At 51.6% G+C, this 27479-nt stretch overlaps 11 protein-coding genes across 11 annotated transcripts; 6 read left to right on the top strand and 5 right to left on the bottom strand.

Moving 5' to 3' along the window:
* Nucleotides 1–727: 727 nt before the first annotated feature.
* Nucleotides 728–1746, bottom strand: N7482_000102 (uncharacterized protein; the record flags this gene model as incomplete). Its single annotated transcript, XM_056682227.1, has 7 exons — nt 728–738; nt 804–905; nt 952–1039; nt 1094–1185; nt 1395–1422; nt 1605–1658; nt 1726–1746. 7 exons carry the CDS (start codon nt 1744–1746, stop codon nt 728–730), a joined length of 396 nt encoding a protein of 131 aa, XP_056545833.1.
* A 1309-nt stretch (nt 1747–3055) lies between these two features.
* Nucleotides 3056–5983, top strand: N7482_000101 (putative GTPase activating protein (Evi5); the record flags this gene model as incomplete). Its single annotated transcript, XM_056682226.1, has 4 exons — nt 3056–3442; nt 3533–4143; nt 4199–4555; nt 4615–5983. The coding sequence occupies 4 exons, from the start codon at nt 3056–3058 to the stop codon at nt 5981–5983; spliced, it is 2724 nt and encodes a 907-aa protein (XP_056545832.1).
* Nucleotides 5984–6405: 422 nt separating this feature from the next.
* N7482_000100 (uncharacterized protein) lies at nt 6406–7293 on the bottom strand (the record flags this gene model as incomplete). Its single annotated transcript, XM_056682225.1, has 2 exons — nt 6406–7045; nt 7097–7293. 2 exons carry the CDS (start codon nt 7291–7293, stop codon nt 6406–6408), a joined length of 837 nt encoding a protein of 278 aa, XP_056545831.1.
* A 749-nt stretch (nt 7294–8042) lies between these two features.
* On the top strand, nt 8043–9747 carry N7482_000099 (Zn(II)2Cys6 transcription factor domain-containing protein; the record flags this gene model as incomplete). Its single annotated transcript, XM_056682224.1, has 2 exons — nt 8043–8134; nt 8196–9747. The coding sequence occupies 2 exons, from the start codon at nt 8043–8045 to the stop codon at nt 9745–9747; spliced, it is 1644 nt and encodes a 547-aa protein (XP_056545830.1).
* A 366-nt stretch (nt 9748–10113) lies between these two features.
* On the bottom strand, nt 10114–12749 carry N7482_000098 (glycoside hydrolase family 92 protein; the record flags this gene model as incomplete). Its single annotated transcript, XM_056682223.1, has 6 exons — nt 10114–10693; nt 10749–11432; nt 11461–12305; nt 12356–12465; nt 12512–12544; nt 12608–12749. The coding sequence occupies 6 exons, from the start codon at nt 12747–12749 to the stop codon at nt 10114–10116; spliced, it is 2394 nt and encodes a 797-aa protein (XP_056545829.1).
* A 1177-nt stretch (nt 12750–13926) lies between these two features.
* On the bottom strand, nt 13927–14478 carry N7482_000097 (uncharacterized protein; the record flags this gene model as incomplete). Its single annotated transcript, XM_056682222.1, has 2 exons — nt 13927–14184; nt 14368–14478. 2 exons carry the CDS (start codon nt 14476–14478, stop codon nt 13927–13929), a joined length of 369 nt encoding a protein of 122 aa, XP_056545828.1.
* A 732-nt stretch (nt 14479–15210) lies between these two features.
* On the top strand, nt 15211–17604 carry N7482_000096 (Zn(II)2Cys6 transcription factor domain-containing protein; the record flags this gene model as incomplete). Its single annotated transcript, XM_056682221.1, has 5 exons — nt 15211–15267; nt 15333–15500; nt 15553–16094; nt 16153–16623; nt 16677–17604. The coding sequence occupies 5 exons, from the start codon at nt 15211–15213 to the stop codon at nt 17602–17604; spliced, it is 2166 nt and encodes a 721-aa protein (XP_056545827.1).
* A 1209-nt stretch (nt 17605–18813) lies between these two features.
* Nucleotides 18814–20696, top strand: N7482_000095 (putative MFS transporter; the record flags this gene model as incomplete). Its single annotated transcript, XM_056682220.1, has 5 exons — nt 18814–19002; nt 19068–19258; nt 19316–19565; nt 19616–20326; nt 20382–20696. The coding sequence occupies 5 exons, from the start codon at nt 18814–18816 to the stop codon at nt 20694–20696; spliced, it is 1656 nt and encodes a 551-aa protein (XP_056545826.1).
* Nucleotides 20697–20877: 181 nt separating this feature from the next.
* Nucleotides 20878–21840, bottom strand: N7482_000094 (uncharacterized protein; the record flags this gene model as incomplete). Its single annotated transcript, XM_056682219.1, has 1 exon — nt 20878–21840. The coding sequence occupies one exon, from the start codon at nt 21838–21840 to the stop codon at nt 20878–20880; it is 963 nt and encodes a 320-aa protein (XP_056545825.1).
* A 519-nt stretch (nt 21841–22359) lies between these two features.
* Nucleotides 22360–23806, top strand: N7482_000093 (uncharacterized protein; the record flags this gene model as incomplete). The annotated part of the gene is made up of 4 exons (XM_056682218.1): nt 22360–22645; nt 22739–23169; nt 23234–23403; nt 23491–23806. 4 exons carry the CDS (start codon nt 22360–22362, stop codon nt 23804–23806), a joined length of 1203 nt encoding a protein of 400 aa, XP_056545824.1.
* An 804-nt stretch (nt 23807–24610) lies between these two features.
* Nucleotides 24611–26316, top strand: N7482_000092 (uncharacterized protein; the record flags this gene model as incomplete). The annotated part of the gene is made up of 3 exons (XM_056682217.1): nt 24611–24715; nt 24773–25264; nt 25327–26316. The coding sequence occupies 3 exons, from the start codon at nt 24611–24613 to the stop codon at nt 26314–26316; spliced, it is 1587 nt and encodes a 528-aa protein (XP_056545823.1).
* Nucleotides 26317–27479: the final 1163 nt, after the last annotated feature.

Raw genomic sequence — 27479 nt, 5'->3', positions numbered from 1 at the left:
TCTAAGCTTCTTAATCATCGTAATATTAATTAATATCTCTACCGGAATTAGTTTAATATTCGCCATTCCTATTATATAGATAATATAGAGACACGATTTAAGAGAAGCCTATACCGGGAGGAAACTAAACGCTAACGACGTTACTAAGCCTACTAAGATAATCTTAACGAAGTAGACCTAGAGGATCAAGAGCTTTATAAATTTAGCTCCTTAGATTATATAATCTAACGTATACGATCAAAAAGACTAAAAAGAAGAAGTAATCAAACTCCTTCTTTACGCAGCCGTTTAACGAGTAGTTCGGCAAGCGGTATAACGTAAGTAAAGCTACTTTACTAGTAAGATACTAGTTAATAACTAGTACTTTAGAATACCCTCTTTATTATAGCGAGAATCTCCTAGTCTTTATTATACTATATCGATAAACCTTTATTAGTAAAACTATACTACCCCTACGTAAGATAAGAGGATACGGCTTAAGAATCGACGAATAGAGTTAGAAATATAGTAAAAAGAGCTCGAGATAAGAAAGATATAGCTAGAGTTAGAAAGCATATAGAATAAAAAGTAGGAATTACTAGTACTTTACTAGTTATAAATTTATCATTTTACTTATTAACTAATATTATATTTATAAAGTTCTTAGCTAAGCCTAGAACTAGTTAAGAACTAGTTAAGGGCTAGTTCGTAAAATCTATCGTAGAAGAAAATAAAACCGCCGGGAAAACTAGTCGAAAACTAGTCATAAACTAGGTTCTTACGCTATATATCGTCCCTATTATTAGCCTCAGCCTCGCCCTTACCCTTCTTATCCTTAGGCTTATCCTCCTTATCAACCTCTACACAAGGGTCGACGAACATATCGAAATACTCGTAAGTATCGATAACCTCGTTATAGTAGCATTCTAAACTAGTTAGTAATAAGTAATTATAGTATTTTAGAGTACTTACGCCGAGGAGTACCGTTATCCTTACAGACCTCGTAAGGAACAGGAAGTTTTAGGGTACGAATAGCGTAACGTATTCTAGTAATATATACCTAAAATTATTAGTCAAAGAACTAGTTAGAAACTAATTAAGGATTAATAATTACGGATCTATCATACTTAAGAGAGAGAGGAGGCAAAACCTCCTCCTTCTCTACCTCGCGATCGTCGTAGGCCTTTATAAGGGCATTATAGAACTCTATAAACTAGTTAGTAACTAGTTCGAAAAATAATAAAATAATAAAGAAATAAAATAAAACCCTAATTCAGTTAACTAGTTAAGGACTAGTTAATAATTAGTATTAATTCACTTACTTATAGCCTAAGCCTCCTCACCCTAGGTAGGGCGGCTACCGGAGTCCTCCCTAGTTAGATACACTAAAGGATACTACTTATAGATATACTTACGGAGGTTATTAGCAGAGATAAAACGAGTCTAGGATTAGTTAGTAACTAGTTTAGAACAAAGAAAAGTAAAAGAAAAGTAGGAATTCACCTTATTAACACAGCCCTCTACGCGACAGTAACACTCCCTAACCTTAACAGTATAGTACCCCTTATCCTATATAATCTCTCAGTTTCTAAGCTACAAAATAAGTTCTGAACTAGTTAACTAACGTCTTCCTTTAGGGAAGGGAGCTCTAGGTCAGCCTTACTAAGGTCTAGGTAACGCTAGTAGTTAAGCTGCAAATCTGTCAGCTTTGGAGTCCCCAAATAAGTCTAGAACTAGTTAACTCACATTCTTTTTAACTTTGGCCATCTTGCCAACGCCTGTCGGTCGGGGATTTAAAGAAGCAGAGAACTAGATACTTCCCAGTTAGGAAGTAGATGTAGATGTGTAAAAAACCAGGTAAAAACTGGTATTAGTGGGTGGAGGAGATGCGTAGAGAGGTGTAAGGTAAGGTAAGCGTTTGAAATGAAAGTGGGTGGAATTGGTGCCTAAGGTTGCGCACCCTACTGAACTCTCAGTGGGGCCCCACTGACATGTGATCACAGTGTGGTACCCTCCACTCTCCCCACTCGTAATCCGTACGGGGCCCTCCGCTAATACAAATTAGAGGGGCTGTACCTCCTGCGTAGGCTTGCCAGCTTCTTTTCTCTTCTCCCCTTCCTTATCACGCCCCTTAGTCTCCCCCGCGCCATGCACCACAGAGGCTGGACCAGCTGAAACAGGGCAGCCAGGGGCTGGTAACGAGGTTTCATCATTTCCTCAGTCGATCTTGAAGACCATCCAATGGCTGAACGGAAGGATATTACTGATCCAATAGAAAGTGAAATAAATTACGCTAGTATATCCTACCGTACTTCCAGTACCACGGAGGATACCGCGCAGCCCCCCCTCCAATCTGGGCGGTTGTACCTGCAGGATAAAGGGCAGAGGTTTCAGTTGCATATTATTCCGATTTGGCGAGCTCGATTATTTCTATCACAACAAGCGACTCGAAATCATCGCCCACCCTGCACCCGGTAATCTAGCTGAAGTTGAGGTGAACTGTGGGGGATCCACGGGATCGCACTCCTCCCATGGGACGGCGATCGGAGGGACGCGGCGAGGCGCGTAGTAAAGGGGAGCCGAGCAAACCACCTGTAGAAAGAACCTCTCCGTCGTGGGGAACTAGTGATTTGCTCTGTAAAAGACCAATGATAATACTAATACTGCACATGCCAAGATCTAGGAAATGGTTAAACAGTGGTGGTGCACCCGTCAGACAGTCGGTGTATGGGCGATCGACGGGGGCGAGACTCCTGGAGGGGAAAGCCTGAAAAGGCTAAAGGGGCTAGCGAAATAGTGTGCATTTCGACTCCTTTCTTCTTTTTCCAGCCTTTCGCGCCTTCGATTCCATACAAAGCGTGTCGTCGTCCTTGATGGTGCTGGACCACCGACAGGTTCGTCTGCGTCCCTTGCCCTCGCACTCGCCGCTACGTTGGTACTGATCTCATTTACCTGCCAGAGATGAAGCTAGTCTTGCCTATCTCCTCACCACCCGCCCTGTGACTTTGTTCCGGAGTCTGATTGACTTATCTCGGTGACTTGACTTTGTATTTCGAGATTTCCACCACATCCGAGCATGATGGAGAGCCCCGAGCCCGCATCGCCGGGCGCGCCCCACGGCCCCAACCACGACTCTATGGTGACCGTTGCGCTCTCCGACATCCAGTCCAATTCGGAGCACACACAACCCGACTGGCGGACTCTCGACATCCCGCCCACACCCGTCCAGGCGACCCATTGCAAGGAGGATAACAAGACCAAGACTGAGTCTTTTGGCCCGATGGCCCTCCAGGATGCCGCCAGGACGACTCCCACCCCCGTTGACGAGCCCCCGACCCCGACATTAGCGGAAGCCGGACAAACAAATGCCAGACAGACAGAAGAAGAGGCCGACAACGAGGTGGACTGGGAGAATCTGGATAGAACAGAGGAACAGGAGCCGCGTGGAGAGGGATCTGACAATGTAGGTTGACAGGCGAACCCCTCCCCACCTCCCCCAATGGACCGTGCGGTAGCCGTGGAATGTGAGATTGACACTTCTTTCCTGATCTAGTCGACCGCTCTACTGCTCGCTCGCCTGGAGCAAGAGAATAATGCGCTAGCCACCAACCCTAAATCGGCCTTATCCAGTGCCCCTCGCACCCAAAGACACCAACGGCAGTCCCGCTCGGAGTCGCTCGTTCAGATCAAGAAATTGATCAACGAGCCAGCACGGTCGGAATTGCGCTACTCGCAGCTTCAACCACCTCCAATGACCGAGCTGGAGTTCTGGGCTGCACTGGTTGCAGATTATCCGCAAACCGCTCAGCGCCTGCCGACTCTCACCTCCAATAAAATCCAACAAGGCGTTCCTCCACCACTCAGAGGCGTGGTGTGGCCCAGCTTAGCAGGTGCCCGTGACCCAACTCTCTTGGAAGAGTTCCAGCGACTCTCCGGCGAGAGCAGTCCTTATGATGGTCTTATTGGGAAGGACATTGGTCGCAGCTTTCCAAATGTGGAGATGTTCCGAGACCCCAATGGTGAGGGTCAGCAGATGCTGGCTCGTGTGTTGAGGTGCTTCAGCTTGTACGATGCCAAGATTGGCTACTGTCAAGGTCTTGGGTTTGTGGTCGGCCCGCTGCTGATGCACATGTCGGATGCAGAAGCGTTCTGTGTGCTTGTTCGGTAAGATTCCACGATGATGGAGGCTGTCGGAGCAAAAACTAACGGGATTTACTAGACTCATGGATCATTACAACCTTCGAACGTGCTATCTTCCAGATTTGTCAGGCCTACATCTTCATGTCTATCAGTTCCAAAATCTCCTGGCGCGACATCGCCCGGAGCTCTTCGAACACTTGGAGTCATTGAATGTTGAGCCGATATACGTGTCACAGTGGTTCTTGTCTTTCTTCGCGGTGGCTTGCCCTCTGCCAATGCTCCTTCGAATTTACGACGTCATTTTCCTGGAGGGCGCCTGTGAAACTTTGATGCGTGTTGCACTCTCCCTGATGCAGCGCAACGAGAAGCGGATATTGGCTTGCTCTGAGTTCGAGGATGTGATGCAGCTGCTATTGTCGCGCAGCTTGTGGGACACGTAAGTTGTGCTTTGTTTTCTTCCTCGCAAAATGTCAACATGCTGACGCGTCGGTCTAGATACGCGTTTAACGCAGATGATCTCGTCAATGACTTTGTCTCACTGACTTCCCTCGTCACCATTGAGAGCCTCCAGGCTCTTGAAGCCAGCTACAACCAATCCCAGGGCATGCCCACCGGCATTTCATTCCCACAGATGCAGGCGACAGCTTCACGCTTCCTCGGACGCCTTTGGGCGGGCTCCAACTCTCACAACTCGGTAAAGTCTCTCAACCCCAACCCGACATCTTCGCGTCCTACGAGCATTCTTCGTCGCTCTACCTCCAAACAAAGCATGACTTCTACGCTCAATTCTGTGGAGTCCGTGTCTGACGCGAGCACCGCACCTACCGAGCTGTCAGCTGCCACAAACAGTGACCAAAAGTCACGCAAATCAAACATGTCCACGCATCACAAGGACCGTGACCTTCACACCCAGATCGAGGACCTGCTGATGGCACTGAGTGATCTTCAACGTCAACAAGCAGACCTGACACGCGAACTCCAACAAGAACGGGAGGAACGCGAGGAGGACCGCACGTTGGCGAAGCAAATGCTCAACCACATCCTCGAGCTGCCAGCCGAAGAGCAACCTGCAGAATTGGTCTCAAAAGCGCAAGCTCGGTTTGTAGCGGGCGAGCCCAAAGATGCATCGATCACTCAAACAAAACATCAGCTTCACGATGATATGACCCGATGGAAGGAAATGCATCAGGTGGAAGCGCGCCGTTGCCTGGACCTCACCCGGCGGATGGATGACTTTGAGCAGGAGAACGCTTCCCTGAAGGAGCAGCTGCGCGAAGCGCGTGGTCGAATCCAAGACGGATACCGCGACCGACAGCGATTGGAGCGAATGAACAAAGAATTGCGCGCACTCAAGACGCCTGAATCAACTACACCTTCCGAGAGTGTCTCCACATCAACTGATTCCGAATCGACCTCTCCCACTGGGCTTCGGGAACTTAGGTTGGTCCGCACTAACTCGCACTCGCAAAAGAGCCCTACCTTCAGCAAGCGCGCTAGTAGCTTGGGCCTTCAGAGCGTGCTGGCTACCGAGAACAACAAACCTGTTGCCGAGGAGACGCTGCTACTAGAGCTGGTCAACTCGAAGACAGCAGAAGCAATCGCCAAGCAGGAGCTGGAGGAAGTGAAGGGCAAACTCGATTCTCTGCGAAAGATGATCAGCGCAACCCACTCCCAGTCTAGCCCAAGTCTCGAAAGTCGCAATTCCTTCATTGGCAGCTCACCATCCCGAGCTAGCGTATTAAAGTCACCCACCGAGCCGGCCAAGTCCCCGGGAACTTCCAGTAACATCGGTGCTGGAGGCGGTGGCTTCTTTAGTGGGTGGGGCCGACGAGCCACGCCTGCCAGCAATGAGTCCCCGTCATGAAAGACGGATGGAGCGCAATTTCTTGTGGCCTTAATGTGATTGGCTTCGCGAGCGCAGCTTCTTTTTTTTGTGGAACACACTTTCCGGTGTGTCGACTTTGTTTTGAGCCTTGTCTTTGTTTGCTTATTCCTCGTACATAGATGATATCCCCTTCCCGCAATCGAGAATTGTACTGTACATATTGCTTTTCCACGGCTCTCCCAAACTTAGGCTCCTCGCTTTTGCCTGAGACCAGTTAATGTAGAGAAGGTCTAGTCCCCTATGGGCTTAAAATGCTACAGACCGGTCATAACTGGGCCATCTCCACAACGCAAATACTGCCCAATTCGTCAATGGATGCCTACTACCGCGATGCATGTTTCCCACCTATCTTTGAAACATTCAATCTCTGGTCCACTCAAACTCCCATGGAGATCCGCACATTAAGTAAAAGTACTTCTGTCAACTGCATTGATCGCTACTGGGAGACATACGACTTTTTCAGTCACACTTTCGATGGGTAGTCCGGCGTCTGCTTCTATAAGACCCCACTCTCGCGAGTATACAATCTTTTTTCCTCGAGGTGCTTGTGTCCTCATTTCCTGGAGACCCTGTAGTAGTCCCTCCAGGCCTCCTCCGCGTATATCAAGCGGATGCGGCTGGACCTTTCCGGTCTTGACGAGTTCTTCGGCGACGAGGACCCATTTTTTGGCAAATTCCTCCATCGCGGGCTCGGCAGGGTACTCTGCTACACCAGGGAATTCGAACCTCTCGCCGAACATTGTATATCCCAAAGCCGTGGTTGCAAGTGCGGTATCCTCTGGTCTCCTTTCCTTGAAGGACTCGGGACAGGGGACCCTAATCGAGTGATAGTGCCCCCCTGCGAGCGCAAGAATCTTGCTGCAAGCGATACCCGACTCCTCCGTTCCAATGCAATCCACGATATGCGTGATTGACAACCCGGCGGCCTCTATTTGCTCGACAAAGTCTAGCTGATTATAGTCAAACCACTTTTCTGCACCGCGAGACATAACAAGGTCGTTGTTTGCGGCCGAGCAAGTAGCATAAACACGGCATCCCGATCTAGCCAGGACCTGTTAGCCATGTGCCCTCAGTATCGACACCAGAACATACAATTTGGCCACCTGAATCGCGATCGTTCCCGTAGCAGAGCTTCCGCCGTAAACGAGCAGGGCGGGGCCCGAATTGGCGAGGATATGTGGAGATGGCAATGGAAGCTTCATCACAGGGTAAAGTACCTGTACAACCGTCGCCAGCCAAACCCCCAGCGATGCAGACTCTTCAAAGCTCAAGAATTCTGGATTGTGCATCGTGGTGTGTTCTTTGCCGGCAATGATATCTGCATAGGTGCCATCTTCCGGCTCGACTGAATTGCCTTTTTGGCTTCATCAACCCTGTCCGGGCCGCTATAGCAAAACACAAGAATTGAGAAGCGTCATACCTCCATGGCAAACTCCGTAGACCGCATCCCCAGGCTTGAATCGACTAACTTATTCCCCCACCTTTCGTACGATTCCCGACCAATCGCAGCCAATGATTGGCCCCCTGCCTGCCAAAAAGTCGATATGGTGGTTGTCGGTTGGATTGAGGGCGAACGCTCTGGTCTCCGCAATCACATAGTCTGGGCGGTCACGCGGATAAGGAATGTCAGGCCGGACCTGTGCATGTCCAGGGCAAATCACTTGAACTCCTGTCCGCATCGCAATCGTGAGAGTCCTTGTCACTATGCAACTGAAGACAGTTAACAGACCGGCTATGGCGGAGACCGTCGTTCTACGTAGCTTGGTTGCTAGCTCAGGTCAAGCCTCCTATAACTCTCTCTGCCAATTCAGAAGTCCTGAGAAATGCCCAACTCGCTGACAAACATTACCAGATGCTGTGTAACACGCTCCGCAAAAGCACTTGGCAACGCCCACATGTGATTGGATGGTCAACAGGCTGCGCAGATCAGGCTGGCTGGGGCCAAGAAACGAATGGAGAACCTCCGTGCCAGCCCTATGTTCACCCTCTTGCATCATTATTTTTCCGGCGACAGATTAAGGGTTCCAGAAGAGCCGCAATGACCCAATCGATGTCGAGTGAGCAACAGGAAAAGGAGAGGAGGAAGCGAGCCAGTCGCCCAAAGGTGCGCACCGGCTGTGTGACCTGCAAGTAAGCTCTCTCCTCTAGCCCGCTCTCCTGCGGGGCAAGACAGGCACTTATAGCGCGGTAGGACCCGACACAAGAAATGTGACGAAGGCCGCCCATCTTGCTCCATGTGCACTAGCTCAGGCAGGAAATGTCAATATATCGAGACCCCGGACCGTCGCACAAGGGCTGCGCGCATGGGCGACAAAGTCGTGCGCGTTTCTCGCAACAGTTTACCCTCAGGGGAGACCGGACCAGCTGGAAACTTCCTTGATGGTCAGCTCGGCCCGACCGCCCACTTAGTGTATACAGGCCAGGTAGATTTGACTCCAGATGAGCGATGGTATCTGGACTTTTTTCGGAAAAGTACCTCCTTGCAGTGCGCGGGCTACTTCTACGACGAGTTCTGGCAGCGCTTAGTCCATCAGGTCAGCGAGGTCCAGCCTGCAGTTTGCCATGCGGTCATTGGCATGGGGTCCCTGAACTATAGATTCGTCCAGCTCCGAAAAGGGGAGAGTCAGGGCCCTCTGGATAGGTCCTTTTCTCTGCAGCAGTGTAACAAAGCCATTGCGTGTCTCCGACAGAACCTAATGGACAACCGCCTGGGTCGCTTACGTGTGGAGATTGCGTTGATAACCTGCATCGTCCTGGTTTCCATCATCCTGTTCCAAGAGGATGCCGAGTCAGCTGGTCGTCATCTGCGATCCGGTTATAAGCTGCTGGGAGAATATCTGAGAGATGATGCCCATCGAAGTTCGACAAGTCGGGCCGTTGCTCAGGCCTTCGCCGGGATACATTTGGTCTGGTCGACCTTTACCAACCCTGACTCATTCACAGAGAACGAAGACCGGACCTTTCCCTTCTTCGTTCCCAAAGCGCTACCTGAAACTGTGGACAACATCGAGAAAGCGGGCAATTTCTTGGTGATCCTGGCTCGAATGGTGTTACGCCGTCATCCACGGGGATTTAGCGTGGGTCCCGCGAGCTCCGACCTTGGAGGGGAACCCTATGCGGTATTAAGTAAACTGCGTGTGTGGAGAAGCCAGATTAAAGGGTCACTCATACTTCATAATGATCGTTTGTCGCAGCGCGACCTCGACACACTGACCCTCCTAGAGATATGGAGTGAGATTCTTTACATCATCCTCTTTGTGGAGAACGGTCCGCTACCCCGGGAAACAAGATACGATGAATATTTACCACGATTCCAGAAGGCTGTTGAATTGGCTAAGAAACTCCTGGCATCAGACTCAAGCCAGAATCCTCTGCCAGCATTCTCCGTCAATATGGGGGTAATCCCGCCCCTCTTCTTTTGTGTTTTCAAATGCCGTGACTGGCTGGTTCGGCAGGAGGCGCTACTGTTACTTCGCCAATGGCAGCGACAGGAAGGAATTTGGTCCACCTGCGCAACCGCTCTTGTTTTAAAGCGGGTGATTGAGATTGAGACAGACGGGCTAACACCCGAAGACCTGATTCCCGAGGAATCTCGTATTGACTCTATAAATGTCGAGATTACTCCAGATGACCCAAGTCTATGTCTTCGATACCGTCGGTCTCATGGCCAAGAGGTGACTGCCTGGGCTAGTGAATGGCTACCGTACGAATCCGCAAAGAATGGAGATATTGGCATGTGGTAGAAGGGGGAACAGGGGGGCTGCGTATATATCAACATTGTGAATTGAAATCCAGGTAAAATAATTGGAAGTTGTAATCTCAATGCGCGGCGTCCGGTTGAATTACATGAAGCCGGGCGTATATGCAACCATGAGACTGTGGGGCCATTTTCCAAACTGGGCGCACAGGCAAGAAGTACGGCTTGTGGTTGGTGCGTGCGGATATACAGTCCAAAACATGCTCAAAGAGGGAGCTCATTACTTAAGTAATAGTGAATATAGAAAGCAGAAGAGATCGACACACGACAACCACAATATATGACACAGTAAGAATCTGTGCTATTAAAAAGGAAAGATGTCAATGTTAATCAACTCTTATAGCTGATGCTTTCACTGATAGCTGCTCATACTGGGAGGCAGATCCTCCGTCTGAGTTCCCCATTTGCTTTCGGTCGGGCCCAGCTCTAGCTCCAGAATACCTCCCTCGGCGAAGAAATCATGAGAGACCCAGTTCTTTGTCCATGCCTGGCCATCTAGCTTGGCACTCTGAATATAGATCGACTCATAATTGGAGTCAAAGTTGATGTTGCGAACAGTAGCCGTTTTACCAGTGACAGCATTCTCGATGCTTATTTCTTTAAAGTAGGGCGGCGTGATGAGGTAAACATTCTGTCCAGGAACGGGCCAGAGACCCATCATACTCAGCACCACAAAGGAGCCCATCGCACCGCTATCGTCATTGCCTGGGATACCGGCGGTCGTGGTGTTAAACTGGGACGGGATGTAGAAATGGCTGTACTTTGCCGAAAGAGCGGGCCGTCCGGCATAGTGAAACTGGAACACGGTCAAAAATGCTTGTTCATCCCCCACATAGAGAAGTCCAGATTGGTGAAGGAACTCCAAGCGGGAGGTGAATTGCTCTGCACCACCAAGAGTTTGGATGAGTGCACCCATATCATGTGGAGCATAGCTATAGGACCAGTGTTAGCGCATTAATTGACAACCGGTAACACGTTAATGCTCACAAGGTATAGAGCCAAGAACTTCCTTCATAAGTCTCGTGGCCACTGGGGTTGAGATAGCAGGAGGTGAAACTCAGCAAGGGGCTGCAGAAGATCGGGTCTTGATAAGCCCAGCTACCATTCGTATAGCGAGGCTGCAAAAATCCAGTGAAATTGGTGTCAACCCCCTTGATACTGGACTTTTGATCCGCCTTGAACATGTGGGCCCAGTTGCCCGAGCGAGTGGTATACTTCTCGTAGTCCGCTTGCTTGCCCATTCCTTGCGCCATCTCAGCAATACAAAAGTCATTGTACGCATATTCCACAGTCCGCGATATGCTGCGAGTATGGGTACCTGCGCCATATGGATCATAATCATCCTTCGGGATGTATCCAAGGGTCTTCCAACTCTGTAGGCCACCGCGTCCTTCGACATCCCAGTTCGCAGGCTCAACCTCTGCATCCTTCACAACAGCCTCATAGGCAGTGTCCCAATCAATACCTTCGACATTCTTCAGATACGCATCTGCCATGAGAACATCGGCATTAGAGCCTCCTTGGGTAAGTCCCTTACAGAGAGACATCCGGCAGTCGGGTAGGTATCCTTCAAAGCGGTAAATATCGAGGAGGCTGCGCATCATCCGAGACTGCGATAAAGGATCCACCAATGTCAATAAGGGATGGATGCTTCGGTAGGAGTCCCAAATGCTAAGATGGGTTAGTCAAATCCGGTCACGCAAGTTTTGCAGATACAGGGTTTTCTTGCCAGTAGTAGCTGTCATAGTACGGCTCGTCACTTTCCCATAGGGGATTTTCCCCAGTATAGTCTTGAGGGCTAATCAAGGACCGGTATGCTCCGCTCCAGAAGACCGCTTGCAGGTCATTCGAGACTTCATCCGCGTCAATAGACATAACATTCAGCTTCTTCCTCCAGGCAACTTCGGCCGCGGATCTAGTGCCGTCAAAGTCAAAGTTCGGCTGCTCACGCTCGGCATTGGAACATGCTTGCTCAACATTCATGAAGCTTACACCAACGCGAGCCAGAATTATGTTGTCCTGGGGACTGTGAAATCGAGCAAATGTACCGCCGGGGGTGTTTGTCCCATCAGCTTGCACAGATACAGTTTTCCTTGTGACATTCGCTTGATTCTTGGTCCAAGTACCGGTATCACGGAGCTCAGCACCCTTGAAGTCGACACAGAAATGGAGATTATAGCTTCCAATACCGAAACTGGGACTGAACGTACCATTACCGCTCAGGCGTCCAGTGGCAGAGTCAACATCGGCAGTTCCGTTGGTGCGCGATTGGGGCAAATCTATCAAGTCCACCAGAACAACTGGGCTCAGCGAGCTGGATGATGACTCGTCAAAGGTGAAACGATACAACGCAGATCTATTAGTGGTAGTCATCTCCGCCTGCACGCCGTTTGCCAGCGAGATGCTAAAATATCCCGGACGAGCGTTGACCGAGTTCTTGTCCCAGGCCACCGCTCTGTCGTTGAGCCGCCACTTGCATTGATTGATATCATCATTTGGACAAGAAGGTTGGGCAAATATCGGAAAGTTTCCCATGGAGGGGGACTGCGAGGGTTAGTTGTGTTTAATACCTCAAGGTTGAAAGAGGGACCTACACCACCGGTGCCAGAATCATGCATATGAGAGAACCCAGTGACGACGTTGGTATCAAATGCAAATCCCGCTTGATTCTCGCCTACTGTATCGGCGACAGCCTTTGCCATTCCTATGCCTGTTAGCCATGGGCCCAAGGAGAGCGTTCCAGTGCTTACCAAATGGCAAGGTTGCGCCAGGGAATACATGGCCTGGCGAAAGCACCCATTAGCTGCCCAAACGGAGTCAACGAAAGCTGTTCTACCATATCGCACCTCCATTTGCCGTCCCTATCAGAGGGTCGACATAGTTCAAAACATCAAAGCTATCCGCCGAAGAAGCCAAAGTAGCTAAGACAACAGAGCCATAGATTGCCGTGGTAAGTGCAGTACGGGGCCGAACGATTTGCAACAACATGGCGATCTCGAGTAGGAAGTACACCGGCGCGCCAATAATTGTACACAATCAGCACACAATCAGCGGATGAAACAGTGTCACAATTTTAGCAGGAGAATGGGTTGCACGCAGGACCCAAGCTCCCTTATTTATGCGGGGAGCGCATTCCACGCGCCTCGATTGACAGGGCTGGAGCCCCTTTTTAGGCCAGCCAAACTATTGAAACTCCACGAGAATTCGGGGACTTGGCCAGAACGCAAGAGCGACGCACGTCGCATCCGCTGCTGCATGGTGTGACATCTACAATCTCCGGCAATCGGCAAAAATCCAGCCATTACCAACACAGCGGGCGGATCATACTGCAATGGGCGCGTGCTTTCCCCACGCCCAAAGCACACCCCGCAGAGCGGCAGTGACCGCAGTGATGGGCAGTTTTCATACTGGAAACAGTAACTCGACCAGGAAATTTAATAGCGGCAGGGAAATGCGACTTCTAGGTTTCCTCGTCGCGTGCCGATCCTTGTTGACTTCCGGGCGGGATGGGCGAATGATCCCCCCAAGCTGCGGGGAACGCGGATCCCCCGTTGTGCGAGAGTCATGGGTTCTCCATCGGGTGGGGAATGGGCATTCACCCGGTGCTTGTCGCACATGTAACCTCCGTACGCTACATCGGGGGCAAACATCGAAACTCCAGAGAGGGTTGGGGATGGAGGATGGCGGAGGATGTACACGGGGTCGGTGACGGAACGCTGATCTGCAGGCACCCAGCCAAGTCCCTCGAAGGCCAAGCACTAAATACGCACGGTTAGCAAGCACGCTATCGCGCCACTGAAAGCATGAAGAAGAGGATAAACAGAGCAGCTAGTAATTCAAATACGCCTCTCCAACTGTATTAGTTAGCTCACCTCATGCTTGGAGCTTTTCTAGAATCAGTCAACCAACATTTACTCTCCCTGCCATCCCGCATGTACATATTGCAGGTTATACACTAAAACAGCGACCCCGAGCTGTAGTACCGGAACAAAACTTAATTTCGAGCCAAAAGCTCCCTCAACCTCGGGCGTCATGAATCCAAGACTGGGCACAGTCGAGCTTACGGGTTTAGCGGAATGAGCGCTCGTGTGGGAAGCAACAAATGCCATTTCTCCCAGGTTGAATCGCCCGCTTGACTTTATATGAGATCCAAAACAATGCTATCCTAGGATTGCCCGCTAGTACCTGTTGTTGACCTTGGGATGGGTGAGATCTTTGGGGTGGAGGAGCGGGTTCCCTTCCAGAGGGGGATCCTGGAATTGAGGTACGTTCGGATCTGAATTTTCTCGATCTGAACTCTCGAAAACTGCTCCCGAAGTGTTGCTATTTTCTGGAGCAGCGACTGGCGTGCCTGGACATCTTTTATCATCAGATCCAGCTGACGTACGAACTCTGGATTATGGTTGAAGTTCTGGGTATCTGGCTGGGATAATTAGGCTAGGATATGGGAATACATGTTTGAGAACGGTCGTAGATTGGTCGAGGGATGATCATACTGTGCGGCATCAGCTCTCTCTGACATAAATGCTGATGCTAAAGGAAAATCCGGCATGCTATGCCTAGGGATCGATGGGGAACCACAAACACTGCCGGGGCATCTCCATACAGTGATCTTAATCCTGGTAGTGCAGTCGGAGTGACATTCCGAAGGGTGGTTGAAGCTGAAAAAGACCCAGGTAGCAAAGGGGGGTTCTGATCTCAGCCCTTCTCTCTGCATGATGGGAAATGAAAGCCATCGGAGCCATCAGAGGGTGTTTGAAGTGCGGTATTTGGCAAACATTGTGTGTTAGGATCTACAGCATCTCCCACAACCGATCAAGTTCTCCGAGAGGTAGCATGCCAAGCAGACGAAGACATGTTTTCTTCCAGCATCTATGGCAATTGATATAAACACAGAGATAAAGATAGCAGGGAAATATCATACTGATCCAGCCAAGATATATTCGGCTCTGCTCATGCTCGGACAGACCCCCTTTTTGAAAATGATCGCCATGCCCCACTTTGGAAGTTGGATGCACTGGGTCCGTTTCTATTGATGGTCTTACGACTGGTGCGGGATTCTTTGGACATCATTACTCAAAAATAGTTCGCGAGATGCGCGAAGCATGATCACCCTTGGGGAGCCGTGAGAAGTAGAGGACTTGGGAAATGATCCCCTAACGACGCGAAAGAACAACCGGCCAGCTTTAGCTCACGTGACAAGTGGGCCAATCCCCGGTTCCCGGCCGAAACTTCTCCGGCTTACATAATATGATCCCTTGATGAGCATCATTCATGATGAATTTCCTTCTCCGTGCAATTCGATACAGCCGTAGCTCCATTGTCTGGATTCCCGGTATGTAAGATCAAGAACACACGGCTGGGATTCCTTATGTGCTCCGAGGGAACACAGTGCACAGCCTCCGAAACGTGTGGTTGGTGAAGACACCCTCTTTGCGCTGAACACACCATGCCGGGGGTTCCCTCTAATAAGGCATGCGAGCGGTGTAAGAAAAGGCATTTGAAGGTTTGTTATCACCAGAAAGTTTCTAAGCTTCTTCGTTTTTGGGAGCTCAGACTAATGATGCTCAGTGTGACGAGACGCGACCTCACTGCCAGCGGTGTACCACCGCTGGGGTGGACTGCCCGGGTTATGTCCAGACCCGTAAATTTATCGACCAAGGCGCCACAGTGAGGCGCCGGTATGCTCCATATCAGGAGAAACATGCAAAACCAAGCGCCCCAATCAATGCTGATCAAGTCTGTGTTGCCCAATCTATTTATTTGGTTGGGAACTGACCATGTCGAATAGGGGAGTGAACATGCGCCTAGCCAAGCGCAGCATGAAGGCCAAGTGGGGATGACTCAGGAGCGGCCTGGTCAAGACTTAATTGATATCAGGAAAGGCGCCTCTACATTTAGCTTCCAATTGGAAGAAATAAGGCCAGCATCTAGAACCGACATGCAAATGGCACAGCCTCCGGGTCTCCCAAGCCAATCGGGTATCACAGCCCCCGCAGCTCAGTTACGCAGCCCCAATGCAACAGGGGCTCATTATGGGTCGGACCTCACTCGTTTCTCTGGCTTTGGAGACAGTGGGAGGTCGCCAAGAAGCCCCATGCAAAGCTCGGAAGTATCACCACACGCCACCTTGGGACTACCTTCAACTCTTGAAAATATACACAACAACCTGCCAACCGACCTTCCGCATTACCAAAGACTGCTCTCCTCGGAAAGCTTGTCGCAAAGAAGCGAGAAAGAAGAATTCCAGGAGATTTTCTCAGATCTCGTGACTGGCACTGAGCATGAGATTGCATTCCTTACCCGCCATTTTGCAGAAATCCTGGGCCCATGGTATGGTTTGTCTTTAAACTTCATTCATACACCCTCTTCAGTACTGACAGTCGGCTAGGTTGGACTTATCCGATGCTGGGAAGTTCTTCTCGGTTTATGTTCCGATCAGAGCTCTCAATTGTTCATCTCTCAAGTATTCCATCGCAGCTCTGGCGGCGAAACAACTTGGTCGGGTGAAAGGTTCCAAATCAAGCATTGGGGGAGGGATCTACACCAGTCCTTCTTCGACTGAGTTGTATCCAAATTCTGGACAAGTCGACTGGTTCTTGAAGGCTGCTAACTACTACTATCTGGCTGTGTCGGATCTGACTACATCCACGTCAGACGGCTATTCCATCCTATCCACATCATCCGTTCTCAACTCACCCATTGAAATGGTCGCTCGGTGGCTGAACACACAGGCGACACAAGGGACCAGCCAGAACTTTGATGACGGCCCTTTCATCCGAAAGACCGAAGAGATTCTGGCAACGATCACACTTCTGTCATTATTCAAATTATTGGACGCAAAAGGGGAGGAGTGGCACGCGTATGTTTCTTTGCCGCTCCAAAATTTTACTTTCTTTCCTAATTGGGGTACAGGTACCTCACGGGCATCCGTTCCGTTTTCGATGCTCTCCTTCAGATGAAGCAAATGCAGTCGATATCGTTTCCCCATGGAATCCGCGCTTCTTTCTGGAATTTCGTTCGCCAAGACTATCTCGGTGCATACTATATTCGTTCAGCCACGCATCTTGATACCACAAATTTGCCTCTATGGCGGGCCGCCGGAATATCAATCGACGACCAAGGGAAGTTCCAGATCATCGAAGACTGGTCTATAAACCTATCTCGGGAAGATAAAACATTCAATGGTCTTTCTTGGCTTGTCTCCAAGGTCGTGAATTTCCTCGCCAAATCCAAACAGTCGCAGATTGCCCAGTGGACAGGATCACCACCAGATAATCTATCTGGAGCCCAAGACGTGCCAGTTAGTCCCATTCAACAGGCCTATCCTGGCACAAACACCTGGTTAGACCTATGCTTTGAGTTTCAAACTTGGTTCGAGGGCGTCCCCGAGACAGTTCGCCCATGTGTCCGCATCGAACACCCCAGAGATGTGTCGAGGCCACCCAATGGTAGCCAGTTTCCTTTTCCCGAAGTCTTCCACAGCTTAGCGACATGTGCAGCTGCCATGCAACATTACCATTTTGGCAGAATTGCGTTGTTGTTGAATCGTCCACAGGACGTCATAAGTGGGCCAAGCACAGCATTTGACCGTTTGCAAAGCTACCGAGAAGTGACGAAGGAGGTCGAGTACCGCTGTCGGGAAGTATGCGGCATTGCCGTAGGACGGCCCCAGGGCGAAGTCCGAGTATACATGATCCCACTTTTATTTGCGGTGGGGCAGTGTTTGGAGAGTGCGGATGAGCATCAAATTATTGTGGATCTTTTGCGGGGCGTGGAAGCGGACCTGGGCTGGGCCACCGAATACGCGGTTGAGAAACTCCAATCTTCATGGAATCGATGAGGTTGGCAATCCAACATTCAGTTTATCTGTCGCATGCTCAGTGTAAGGCCACCATGCCAGCCTACGATTAGTTATAATGCTTAGAATACAAGCAAGCTGCTACGATGCAGTCTGCGGAACATCTCCGTTTAGTGTGTATACTAAGCTCGACTCCTGGCCATCACCAGGCGCGCTTGGGACTCCCAGGTATTTAGCGAATAAAATTCCTTTGGTATCATTGGATGTTGATTTTTCCTGCCTTACCTCTGTAGGCTATTGCCAATGATTATTGAATGGTCGAAAAGCAAGTTTTCGGCATCATCAACAGCCGTTAGTACACGTTTCGGCAGCTCATGCACCGCAATATCCCGAGCAGCTATATCGCGATTTCGATCTGGCCTCTGGCCATATTTGCTATGAATCATGGCACCGAAGCCACAAGGAAAGCTAACAGATCATGCGCTGGGATGACGACACCATTCTAAGGGTTCTCACCCCATCAAGTACCAGCTTTTTCGCCCGAGAACGTTTTTTCCATCCTATCTCACTAAACGCGGCCTAATACCGCGGGACATAGTGGGGTACATTTTGTGGCAATGATAGGCGACTCCTCAAACTTAGATTTGTCGCGAAGGGAGGGTCGCTCAAGGAGATAAGTGGGTGTGTGGGGGAGAAATCTGGGGTCAATGTGGAGCACCCGGGACATAGTCACCATTACTATTGACCAAACCATCCCTTCATTATTGTACTCTAGTCCAAACGAAGCAGCTGGGAATTTCGCACCCCTTAGGTCTTAGGCAGGGTGTCCAGTGGCTGACTTTTCTAGGGCAAAAGGGGCTCTTCATCACGCCACACGCTGTGGCCTGGCTAGGCATGGTTTTATGCTCTGCATGGCCCCTCCGAGCTGTCGGTAATTGTCAAATCGGTATTGCCGGCCTGATTCCGCACCTGCAGGGCTCTATGAGAGCTTGGGCGCGTGGGTACTTAACATAACAGTTTCCCGGTTGGTTCGATGGAATCGCTGGCAAGTTGGTAGAACTAGTTCCTCGGCCTGGCCTGAACAATTCCACTCAAGACTGGCACGCATCCTCACTGTCGAGTTACGCCTTTTAGTGTGAAATCAGCTCAGCATGGAAATGAACTATGATGAAAGGGTAGGCGTTCTCGCACCAACACCATCAGAACATTGTCACTAACAGCTCTTGCCCTCCAGGCTCTTCATCAGTAGGAATGTCCAACCCGTTGATGATCAGCCATGCGCTAATGCTTATTTCTAGAATTGAGGAAGAGCTGGGCACGACCATCTATCCGGGAACGGAGATCATGGCTGATGTAGGAACACATCATTTCGTGAAGTCCTCGGCCGCGTCCGAACGGGTGTTGGTACCTCAGCCATCGCAAGATCCTCAAGACCCTCTGGTCAGTGTTGCTGCTTTGTCAACCAGTCAAGAGATTCAAATTACTGACAATCATGTACGACGTAGAATTGGAACCGCTTCTGGAAAATGAGCGCCATGGCTATCGCGACCGCAACCTCGTTTAGTCAAGGTCTAGGGCCTCTTGCTCTGGCACCCATGTTCCCACAATTGATGGAGTCCTTCAATTCGGATCTTGCCAGTGTGGTGCAATTCACCGGTGTTTGTATTTTAGTCCTGGGATTCAGCAATTTCTTTTGGTAGGCTACCCATTTTCTCCGGTGCCAGACTACCTCATTTACCTGACGTCTGCATAGGATCCCCATTCAAGCTTCTTACGGCCGACGACCCGTCTTGATCTTTTCCACATTGATTTGCCTTGTCAGCAATATCTGGCGTGCGGTCGCAACTACATATGGAAGCTATATGGGCGCATGTGTCCTCAATGGATTGGGCGCTGGTCCAGCGGAGACCTCTCAGCCCGAGATCATCACGGATATCATGTTCCTTCATGAACGAGGAGCCTATAATACACTATATTTTACCGCCTACTTCGGGTCTCTGATGGTGAGAAGGCTCAGTCATCTGGGACGAAATCATTACTGACATCTCGATAGGTTGGCCCGATTATTGCTGGGCCAATGGCAGAGCATGTGGGCTGGCGCAGTTTCTTCTGGTTGAACGTTGGTATCCTAGGCATCGTGCTGCTCTTCCAGATCTTTCTCTTCCCCGAGACAAAGTGGCACCGATCTCACCCGGATGAGATTACCCCCGAAGGGCAGGACCCAAACCCGGCGGTCAACGACTCAGCATCTGAGAAACCAATCGAGGTCTCTCAGCAAGAGACGGTAAACGTGGAAGACGCCGCTGAACGAGACCCGTACTTGCATCGAGGCCGCCCTTCCAAGAAGCAGTTCAAGCTCTGGCAGCTGGATGGACATAATTTGAAGACCGTCCTTCTCAGCTTCTGGATCCCGTGGAAGCTATTAGCCTTCCCCATTGTCGAGTTCGCTGCCTTCATTGTGTCTTGGTCGGCCAGTTGTTTCTTGACGTTGAACCTCACTCAGAGCCAGGCCTTTGCGGAGCCCCCCTACAACTTCAACAGCCAGACTATCGGCTTCTTCAACTTTGCCATTCTGGTCGGTGCCTTCATCGGCTTAGCCACTAATGGCCCCTTCTCGGATTGGATCTCCATGAGGGCTACCCGTAAGAACCGAGGTATTCGTGAACCGGAGATGCGATTGCCCGCAATGGCGATCTATGTTGTCATCATGATTATCGGAAACTTTGTGGTTGCGTTCGGGTACGAGTATAAATGGGATTGGCGGGTAGGTTGCTATATACTCCGAGAAAGAGATGTGAGCCCCAAGCTAACCTCAGCAGGTAATTGTCCTCATCGGCTACACTGCGGCGGGCCTTCAAGTCGCTGCCCTGCCAGCCATCGCAAGCACCTACGCGGTTGACAGCTATAAGCCTGTCGCAGGCTCGATCTTTGTTTCCATCACCGTCAATAAGAATCTCTGGGGATACGGCTTCAGCAAGTTCATCACCCCGTGGGTTGAGGAGAGCGGGTTTATCAAGCCCATTATGTTAAATATGTGCTTGGCTACCCTGTGGTGTCTCTGTGCTATTCCATTTTACTTCTATGGGAAGAAGTTCAGAGGGTGGACCGCCAAGTCCTGGGTACATAAGATGTAGGAATGAGGAATGGCCAGGAGACGCGTGCACAGAGACGCGCCAATTATATGGGAGAATGGACATTATAGTATCAATGTATGCCTCTTCTGTATTTTCTGCTTCATTTTTGAACAGTTGAGCTAGTCACCTTCTTTTGGTATCATAATAAATAATTGCATGGTCCGGTCCGCCGCGGAAATGCTCAAAAATCGTCATCGTCGGGATCATAAAGGTCGAGGTCCAGAGTGGCCTTCGGTTTAGGCTTCGGTGCTGGCGCTGGCGCTGCTCCTGGTGCTGTCCTCGATGGCATTATCGGACCTGCAGCAGAGGAGCCGGCTTGGGCTGCAGCTTTCGCGGCCTCGTCCTGCCTCGTATCTGTTGGTTGAACGGGTGCCGGCGCTTCTGTGACTACTCCAAGGCCCTCTGCCTCGCGTATCAACCGTTCCACCTCCTTTTCAGGGTCATTGCCTGCGGCGAGCTGAATCCGACCCATCAAGCCCAACCGTATCCGTTCCTCCATCGGGTATGGCAACATGTTCACCTCACGCGTGACGTTTGCCGAATCGTCCAGCCACTGTGTCGCATTCTTTGTGACCGATGAGACTGGCTCCGCGTCTTCCTCTGCGCTCGGCTCCCCATTGAGCCCGGTCATCGTCACATCCTTGTCCGCGATCTGCGGTCGCGATTCCTGGCGATGCCGCATTTCGGTACCATTGGCAGCATCTGCCGCGGCTTCCTGGTTGTATTTGCTGATGCGACGCGCAAAGTCCAGGAGCAGTCGGTAGTCAATCTCTTTGCGAGTGGCTGCCTGGCTCTTTGCCGCCTCGCCTTCGTCTTCCGAATTCAGGTCGCTGTCAATCTCTTCGTCGTCGTCGTCGTCGCAAACCGTTCGGATCTCCTTGTCGAACCCTTCAAGATCCCTCACAATAATCTTGACACGCTCCTCTAATTGCTCCGCCTCGGACCGCAGTTGAAGGAGCTTCGCGTAATTCTCTTGGTGGCGTCGAAGAATCTCGATGGATGAGGATAGAGTGTCGTCAGCCTCCAGCAGGGCAACCGCCGCGGCCGGCGCTCCAGCTGCACCCGGGGAGGTTGTGAGGTGCTTCAAGAGAGTATTGAGCTTTGACTCAACATCGGTCAGGGAGGACTGCACAAGCGCATTCATTTTGGAGATGTGCGGGGAAAGAGACGCGCCGCCTCCAAGCTCCGGTTGGTGTGTCGACAGGGAGAAAGGGGAGAGTGATGGAATGCGAGTCTGTTCAGTGTCGGCAGTAATAGGCACTTTGGCGCTCACGATCGGTTTTCGTCCAGGTTGCCAGATGGCAGCGCAATTCAAGGCAGCACACAACGCGGTGCGGCAGCTCGAGCGGAGCTGTGGGGAGTCGGCCAAACAGGCCGGTCACGTGGGCATATAGTCCGCAGGAGCAGGACGGGGCTGAAAACGACTGGTCATTGAATGATCAAATTATGTGCTAGGTTAGTTGATGGCCATTTTGAAAAGCCAGCGTCGAGACGGGCAAGCTTGGATATCCGATCGCCGGGAGTGGCTGGCACGCTGTCATCGAGTGGGGTTGCAGGCTATCATGAAGGTTGTCGGCCTACACAGATCAAAACCTTGGCAGTTAACCTAGATCACATCTCTTGGATTCCAAGCAAAACAAGTCCCCCCACAGACACCATCACTATGTCTAATGACTCTGGATTACCATGTGCGATATGTATTGAGCTGCGGCCTGATGTCGTCTTGCAGCCTCCCCTCTCGCGCTGTGGGCGTGGTCCCGGACTGATCCTTGTCCGACCTGCTCGTTACGCAGGATGCCAGCAGTACAACACAAGTCTGGACCCAGAACCTCTTCAGAAATGGGCAGAAGAGAGTTTCTCGGTGGTGCAGATTACCTTCGATGCTGGTCAAAATACCGCCAGTCTACGAGATGCGATCAAGGTTGCAGAAGACGGGCTCCAAGCATTACGTGAATGCGAGACTGATTCCCCGTTGGGCCTGATAGGTTGGCTCCAAACAAACAACGCTGACATCGGACAATGATCCTGACCCTTCGTATTAGTCTACGGCTCTCCAACTGACTATCTCCCCGGGTTCAAAGTCTCCTTACAGGAGGCAGTAGCCGATACCCATCAGGTGGCTGCCGCTGTCTATTACGATAGCTGGGACCTTGGCGATAACAAGCCATCTATACTGCATGCACCAGGGGCTCACGGCGACAAGATTCCCAAGAAGGATAGTCAGACAAAGCATAGTTATGCTGATGCTATTTCCCCGGGCTTCGTGATTCCTGGTCATCCCGATTTTGTGATCTCGACGGCCGGGGTAGCCCATACTCGCACCCTCGCGTTTCTCAAAAAGCACCTGGGTGGGCCCTATTTTGATCTGGAGCAGATCTGGGAGGAGCATACCTACTATGAGTTCGGCGATCGGTCTGTTGAGAAGACCATGGCCACCATGGTCCAGGAACCATACGTTAACCACATCCCCACGGTACGAGAGCAGGTCCTTCTCGAGTGTGTGCACGGAATGCAGAATACTAAGTCGAAGCTATTAGATGACGGGCGGTATTGGCCGAGCTCGTCTGAGCCATTTTTACCTCAACCACTTCATCTTCAGCAACCCGGACGACACAGCCCTCGAGCTGATCAGCCGCACAGTAGGGACCGATCGCATTGTGGACGAATTTATCTTCTGCCTCACCCACGTGAAGCAGGTTGACTGGCTGTGAGTAAACCGCCCCCCTGTGACGTGGGTATGCACGCATATAGGCGCATGCATATAGGAACAACGTCTCACGTCAGGTCCCCCTAGACTCCCCGGAGTGCCTCCAACCGGCCAACAACTTCGCATTCCCTTCACATCGGTAGTCAATATTCGGGGTGATCGCTTATATCATGAGCATATTGCGTGGGATCAGGCGACTGTGCTGGTGCAGCTGGGTCTGATGCCCGAATATCTCCCGTTCCCGTATGCCCTGCCTGACGGGCGGGTGCCGGCGGCGGGGAACCGATTCGAATACCGCGTGCCGGCGGCGGGGGTCGAGTCTGCCCAGAAACTACAGAATGAGCACCAGGTGCCGTCGAACGAGATGTTCAACTATGCAATTCGGGAAGTGGAGGATCGGTGAAAGGGTTTCTAATTTTAAATAGCCTCCTTTGATAAGCTTTGTTGGTTCCTGGGCTTTCGGGGAACTATGGAATAGTATTGCTTGTCTTTTTGTTTTGTTTTGGCTTTTTTCCTTTACATCACATTTATCTGAATTGAACACCCCCGGCTGTACAACGTTGCGTGGATGGCCGCCGCCTTCGCCTCGGTGGAGACAGTCTAATGCATCTCCTGCTGACAGCCTTGCGCAGAGAAAATGCACTGGCCTCCCCTCCCCACGTGCCGCGACCGCTGGTCCTTTTGTCCGGTCATCAGCGTTGCGTCCAAGGGTCCGACTGGATTAACGTGTTCAAACCACTTGGCGAGTTAAACTCTCTTTTCTTGCGTTCCTTGCGTGGTGGCTACAGTAACCCCGCGGTCTGTGTGCTTGGCCTAGACAAGAAGCGGGATAGTTACATCATCCGGCTGCAATCCTGGGCCTGGAATGCCGCCATTACGTCCTCCGGGATCAGTACGGAGTATTTTCCGCATAGCGGAGGCATTAGCTCGGATCCCTCCAGGCTGACGGCGATGGATAGCTTAGCATTCCCCAGTCAAATTGGTCACCTTCAGCCCCCCGCAGCCTTAGGCGCCCTGCGGGGATTTTACAAAATCGGCACAAGTTCGGTTGAATGTTGATGGTCCCCTGCCAAGTGTCCTGCGTACCCCGGCCCAGGATGAGGAGTTTGTGCCAGGCACGGCTTTTATATAGAATCCCGAACACCCGACCAGCGGAGATGACTTCCTGTTCCCCAGCATTCTGCGACGAGTACGGCCCACAGTCAATATGACGGTCATCTTCACCCTGCTGACGTTGGTGTCGGCCTGCTATGCCTCTCGTCTGCCCATTGTCGACCTAGGATATGAATTGCACCAGGCAATCTCGTTGAGCGTAAGCACGCTTTCCACATTTTTATAAGGGTCGCACAGACCTGACCAGCGATGGCAGAACACCTCCGGCCTGTATAACTTCAGCAACATCCGATATGCTGCCCCTCCAGTGGGCAACCTGCGCTTCCGTGCACCTGTAATGCCCAAGCAGAACCGCACTGAGGTTCAAACTGGTGAAGTGGGTCGGATATGCCCTCAGGCAACCCCCCTGTGGGAAAGTGATATTGAAACTGCCTTCCTCCTGAGCTTGCTGTCGGGCACCGCATTCAATCAGTCCACGAATATCTCCTCGTATCCCTATGTGCCGGCCAAGATGGACCCTCGGACCACCGAGGACTGCCTATTCCTCGATGTAGTGGTTCCCAAGAAAATATTTGACACTGCGCAGCACACGCCCTTGGTGCCAAAGCGCAACCTGGCCCCGGTCCTGGTGTGGATTTATGGTGGAGGGTACGTGGCGGGCGAGAAGAGCTCGGAGAACGCGACTGGCCTGATCGAGCGAAGCATGGTTGTTGGTGACGGCATTGTATATGTTGCGATTAACTATCGAGTAAGTCTGGGAGATGGTCGGGATGATCTCCATCGGGTCTAACGTCTTGTTTTCAACCACAGCTCGGTGCGTTTGGCTGGCTCGGGGGTGAAACAATCATCAAGAATGGGACTGCCAATGCGGCTCTTCATGATCAACGGTTTGCTCTGGATTGGGTATACAAGAATATTCACCTGTTTGGTGGCGATCCCACCCGGGTCACCGTCATGGGCGAGTCCGCGGGCGGAGGCTCCATTATGCATCAAGTCACTGCCTACGGAGGTAATGCCGGACCCTCGCCATTTCAGCAGGCCATCCTACAGAGCCCGGGATGGGTTCCGATCATGGACGACGAACAGACCGAGAAGACTCTGCAGCAGTTCTTGGGCATCTTGAATGTCAGCACCATCGAAGAAGCACGGAACCTCTCCTCCGCGAAATTGATCGCTGCCAACGCATATCAGGTCGCGACCCAATCCGTCTATGGCGGCTTCACGTATGGCCCGGTCGTCGATGGTAGTTTCGTCCCTGCCATGCCTGGACAGCTTCTCGCGCAGGGAAATTTCGACCACAACCTCAACATCATGGTGGGCCACAATGCTGACGAGGGGCTGGAATTCACCTCGCCCGATAGCCGGAGCAGCACGGGGCTGGATGTTGTGCTCCAGGCGCAATTCCCCAAAATGAAGCAGACGGTTCGCGAGCAGATCTCGGCCGTCCTCTATCCACCCACATACGACGGCTCCTATGGGTATACCAGCCCGCTCACTCGCACGGCGCTGGTGATCTCCGATGCCATCTTCGTCTGCAACACCGACTACTTCAACCGGGCCTACCACAACCAGACGTACGCGTACGAGTTCAGCATCGCGCCCGCCCTGCATGGCCAGGACACCCAGTACACCTTCTACAACAAAGGCTCCAGCGCGGCCGCGGCGAGCCTGGTGAGTGTGAGCAACGCCACCGTCGCGCAGGTCATGCAGGACTACTTCACCAGCTTCGCCCAGTCGGGCCGGCCCAGCTCCCCCTTGGCCCCACCTTCTACTCGTATGGCCAGCAAGGCTCGCTCATGAACATCGGGAACCACACCATTAGCCCGGAGCGGGACCCGACTGACAACCCACGCTGTCGGTTTTGGCAGACTGCGCCTTTCGCCTAGAGTCCTCCATAGTTTTGTATGTAGGGATTTGGCGAGAGATGCGAACGGACCAATGAAATGAATTATGGGCTTTCCAAAACACGGTCAATAGAGCTCACGACCGAGTAATGCACTAGTCGAGGCTGGGCTTCCACCACGAGCCGCCGTTGCACCCTCCTCAGCCTTGTCACGGCGTTTGGGGGCCACAAATGGAGGCCACAAATGGAAAGTAATTCTCATTCGCCCCTGAAGATATGGATAGTTGGACCGGAGACGGCCTAATCCACTTCATCTAGCAGTTCATCACCATGGGTTCATGGGATGCACAGTCTGGGGCCAGCCGGGGCAGTGAGAAATCGCTGGGGGACCAGTAGTCGTAGTCCCCAGTCGCGATACCTTCCTCGTGACATGTTGACACTATCTCTTCTTGGAACTGGTGGTCCACGGGATGGCAGGTCCTGTCGGGGATTTATTCATAGCATGGAATCGATCGCCTGCATCCTCGGCCCCATTTTCGGGGCCGGGCGTGCAGATCGTCGTCCTCCTACTGGTTCGTTCTAGTTTGTCGGCGCAGCTGGGGAAAGGAGATACGAGCCAGAAGATCCCGTCACCAGCTGATGGTACCCTTTAAGCTCACCCTCGATCTGCTTTGATCGGATGTAACGGTTGAGGGAAGCGATTGGCGGTTCGTTTGGCGGGCCAGGGCAGCCGAAGCCAGCAGCCTCTGGTGGGAAGCTCGCCGGCTGTCTCACCGCCCCACCGCGTCTCTGTTCTCTGTGGATGCACCAAGCTATCTCATTTTCTCCTCTTCTTCTCTCCACGGGGGATGCGTGATCCGTGATCCGTGATGAACCGGTGTGACACTGACAGTTTCGGGCAAATACTACTGGGGCCGTGAAAGACGAGAGGGCCGCGCTGCCCCATCTCACATCGAGAAAGGGTCCAATGGCCCCCTCTGGTTGATCATCGGTCGGCCCCAACGAGGTCAAGGGAGCAACGTTGGATAGTGTCAAGACGGGCCTCTCTCATTTATCTGTCTCGCAATCTTCAGCGGTCCGCGTCGCCTCCCAAAATCGGGGCTAGAAAGGGGGAAACGGT

Source organism: Penicillium canariense (assembly GCF_028826845.1).
Source record: "Penicillium canariense strain IBT 26290 chromosome Unknown utg000001l_segment0_segment0, whole genome shotgun sequence".
Classification (NCBI taxonomy): Eukaryota; Fungi; Ascomycota; class Eurotiomycetes; order Eurotiales; family Aspergillaceae; genus Penicillium; species Penicillium canariense.
This window is presented reverse-complemented; position numbering and strand designations above follow the sequence as displayed.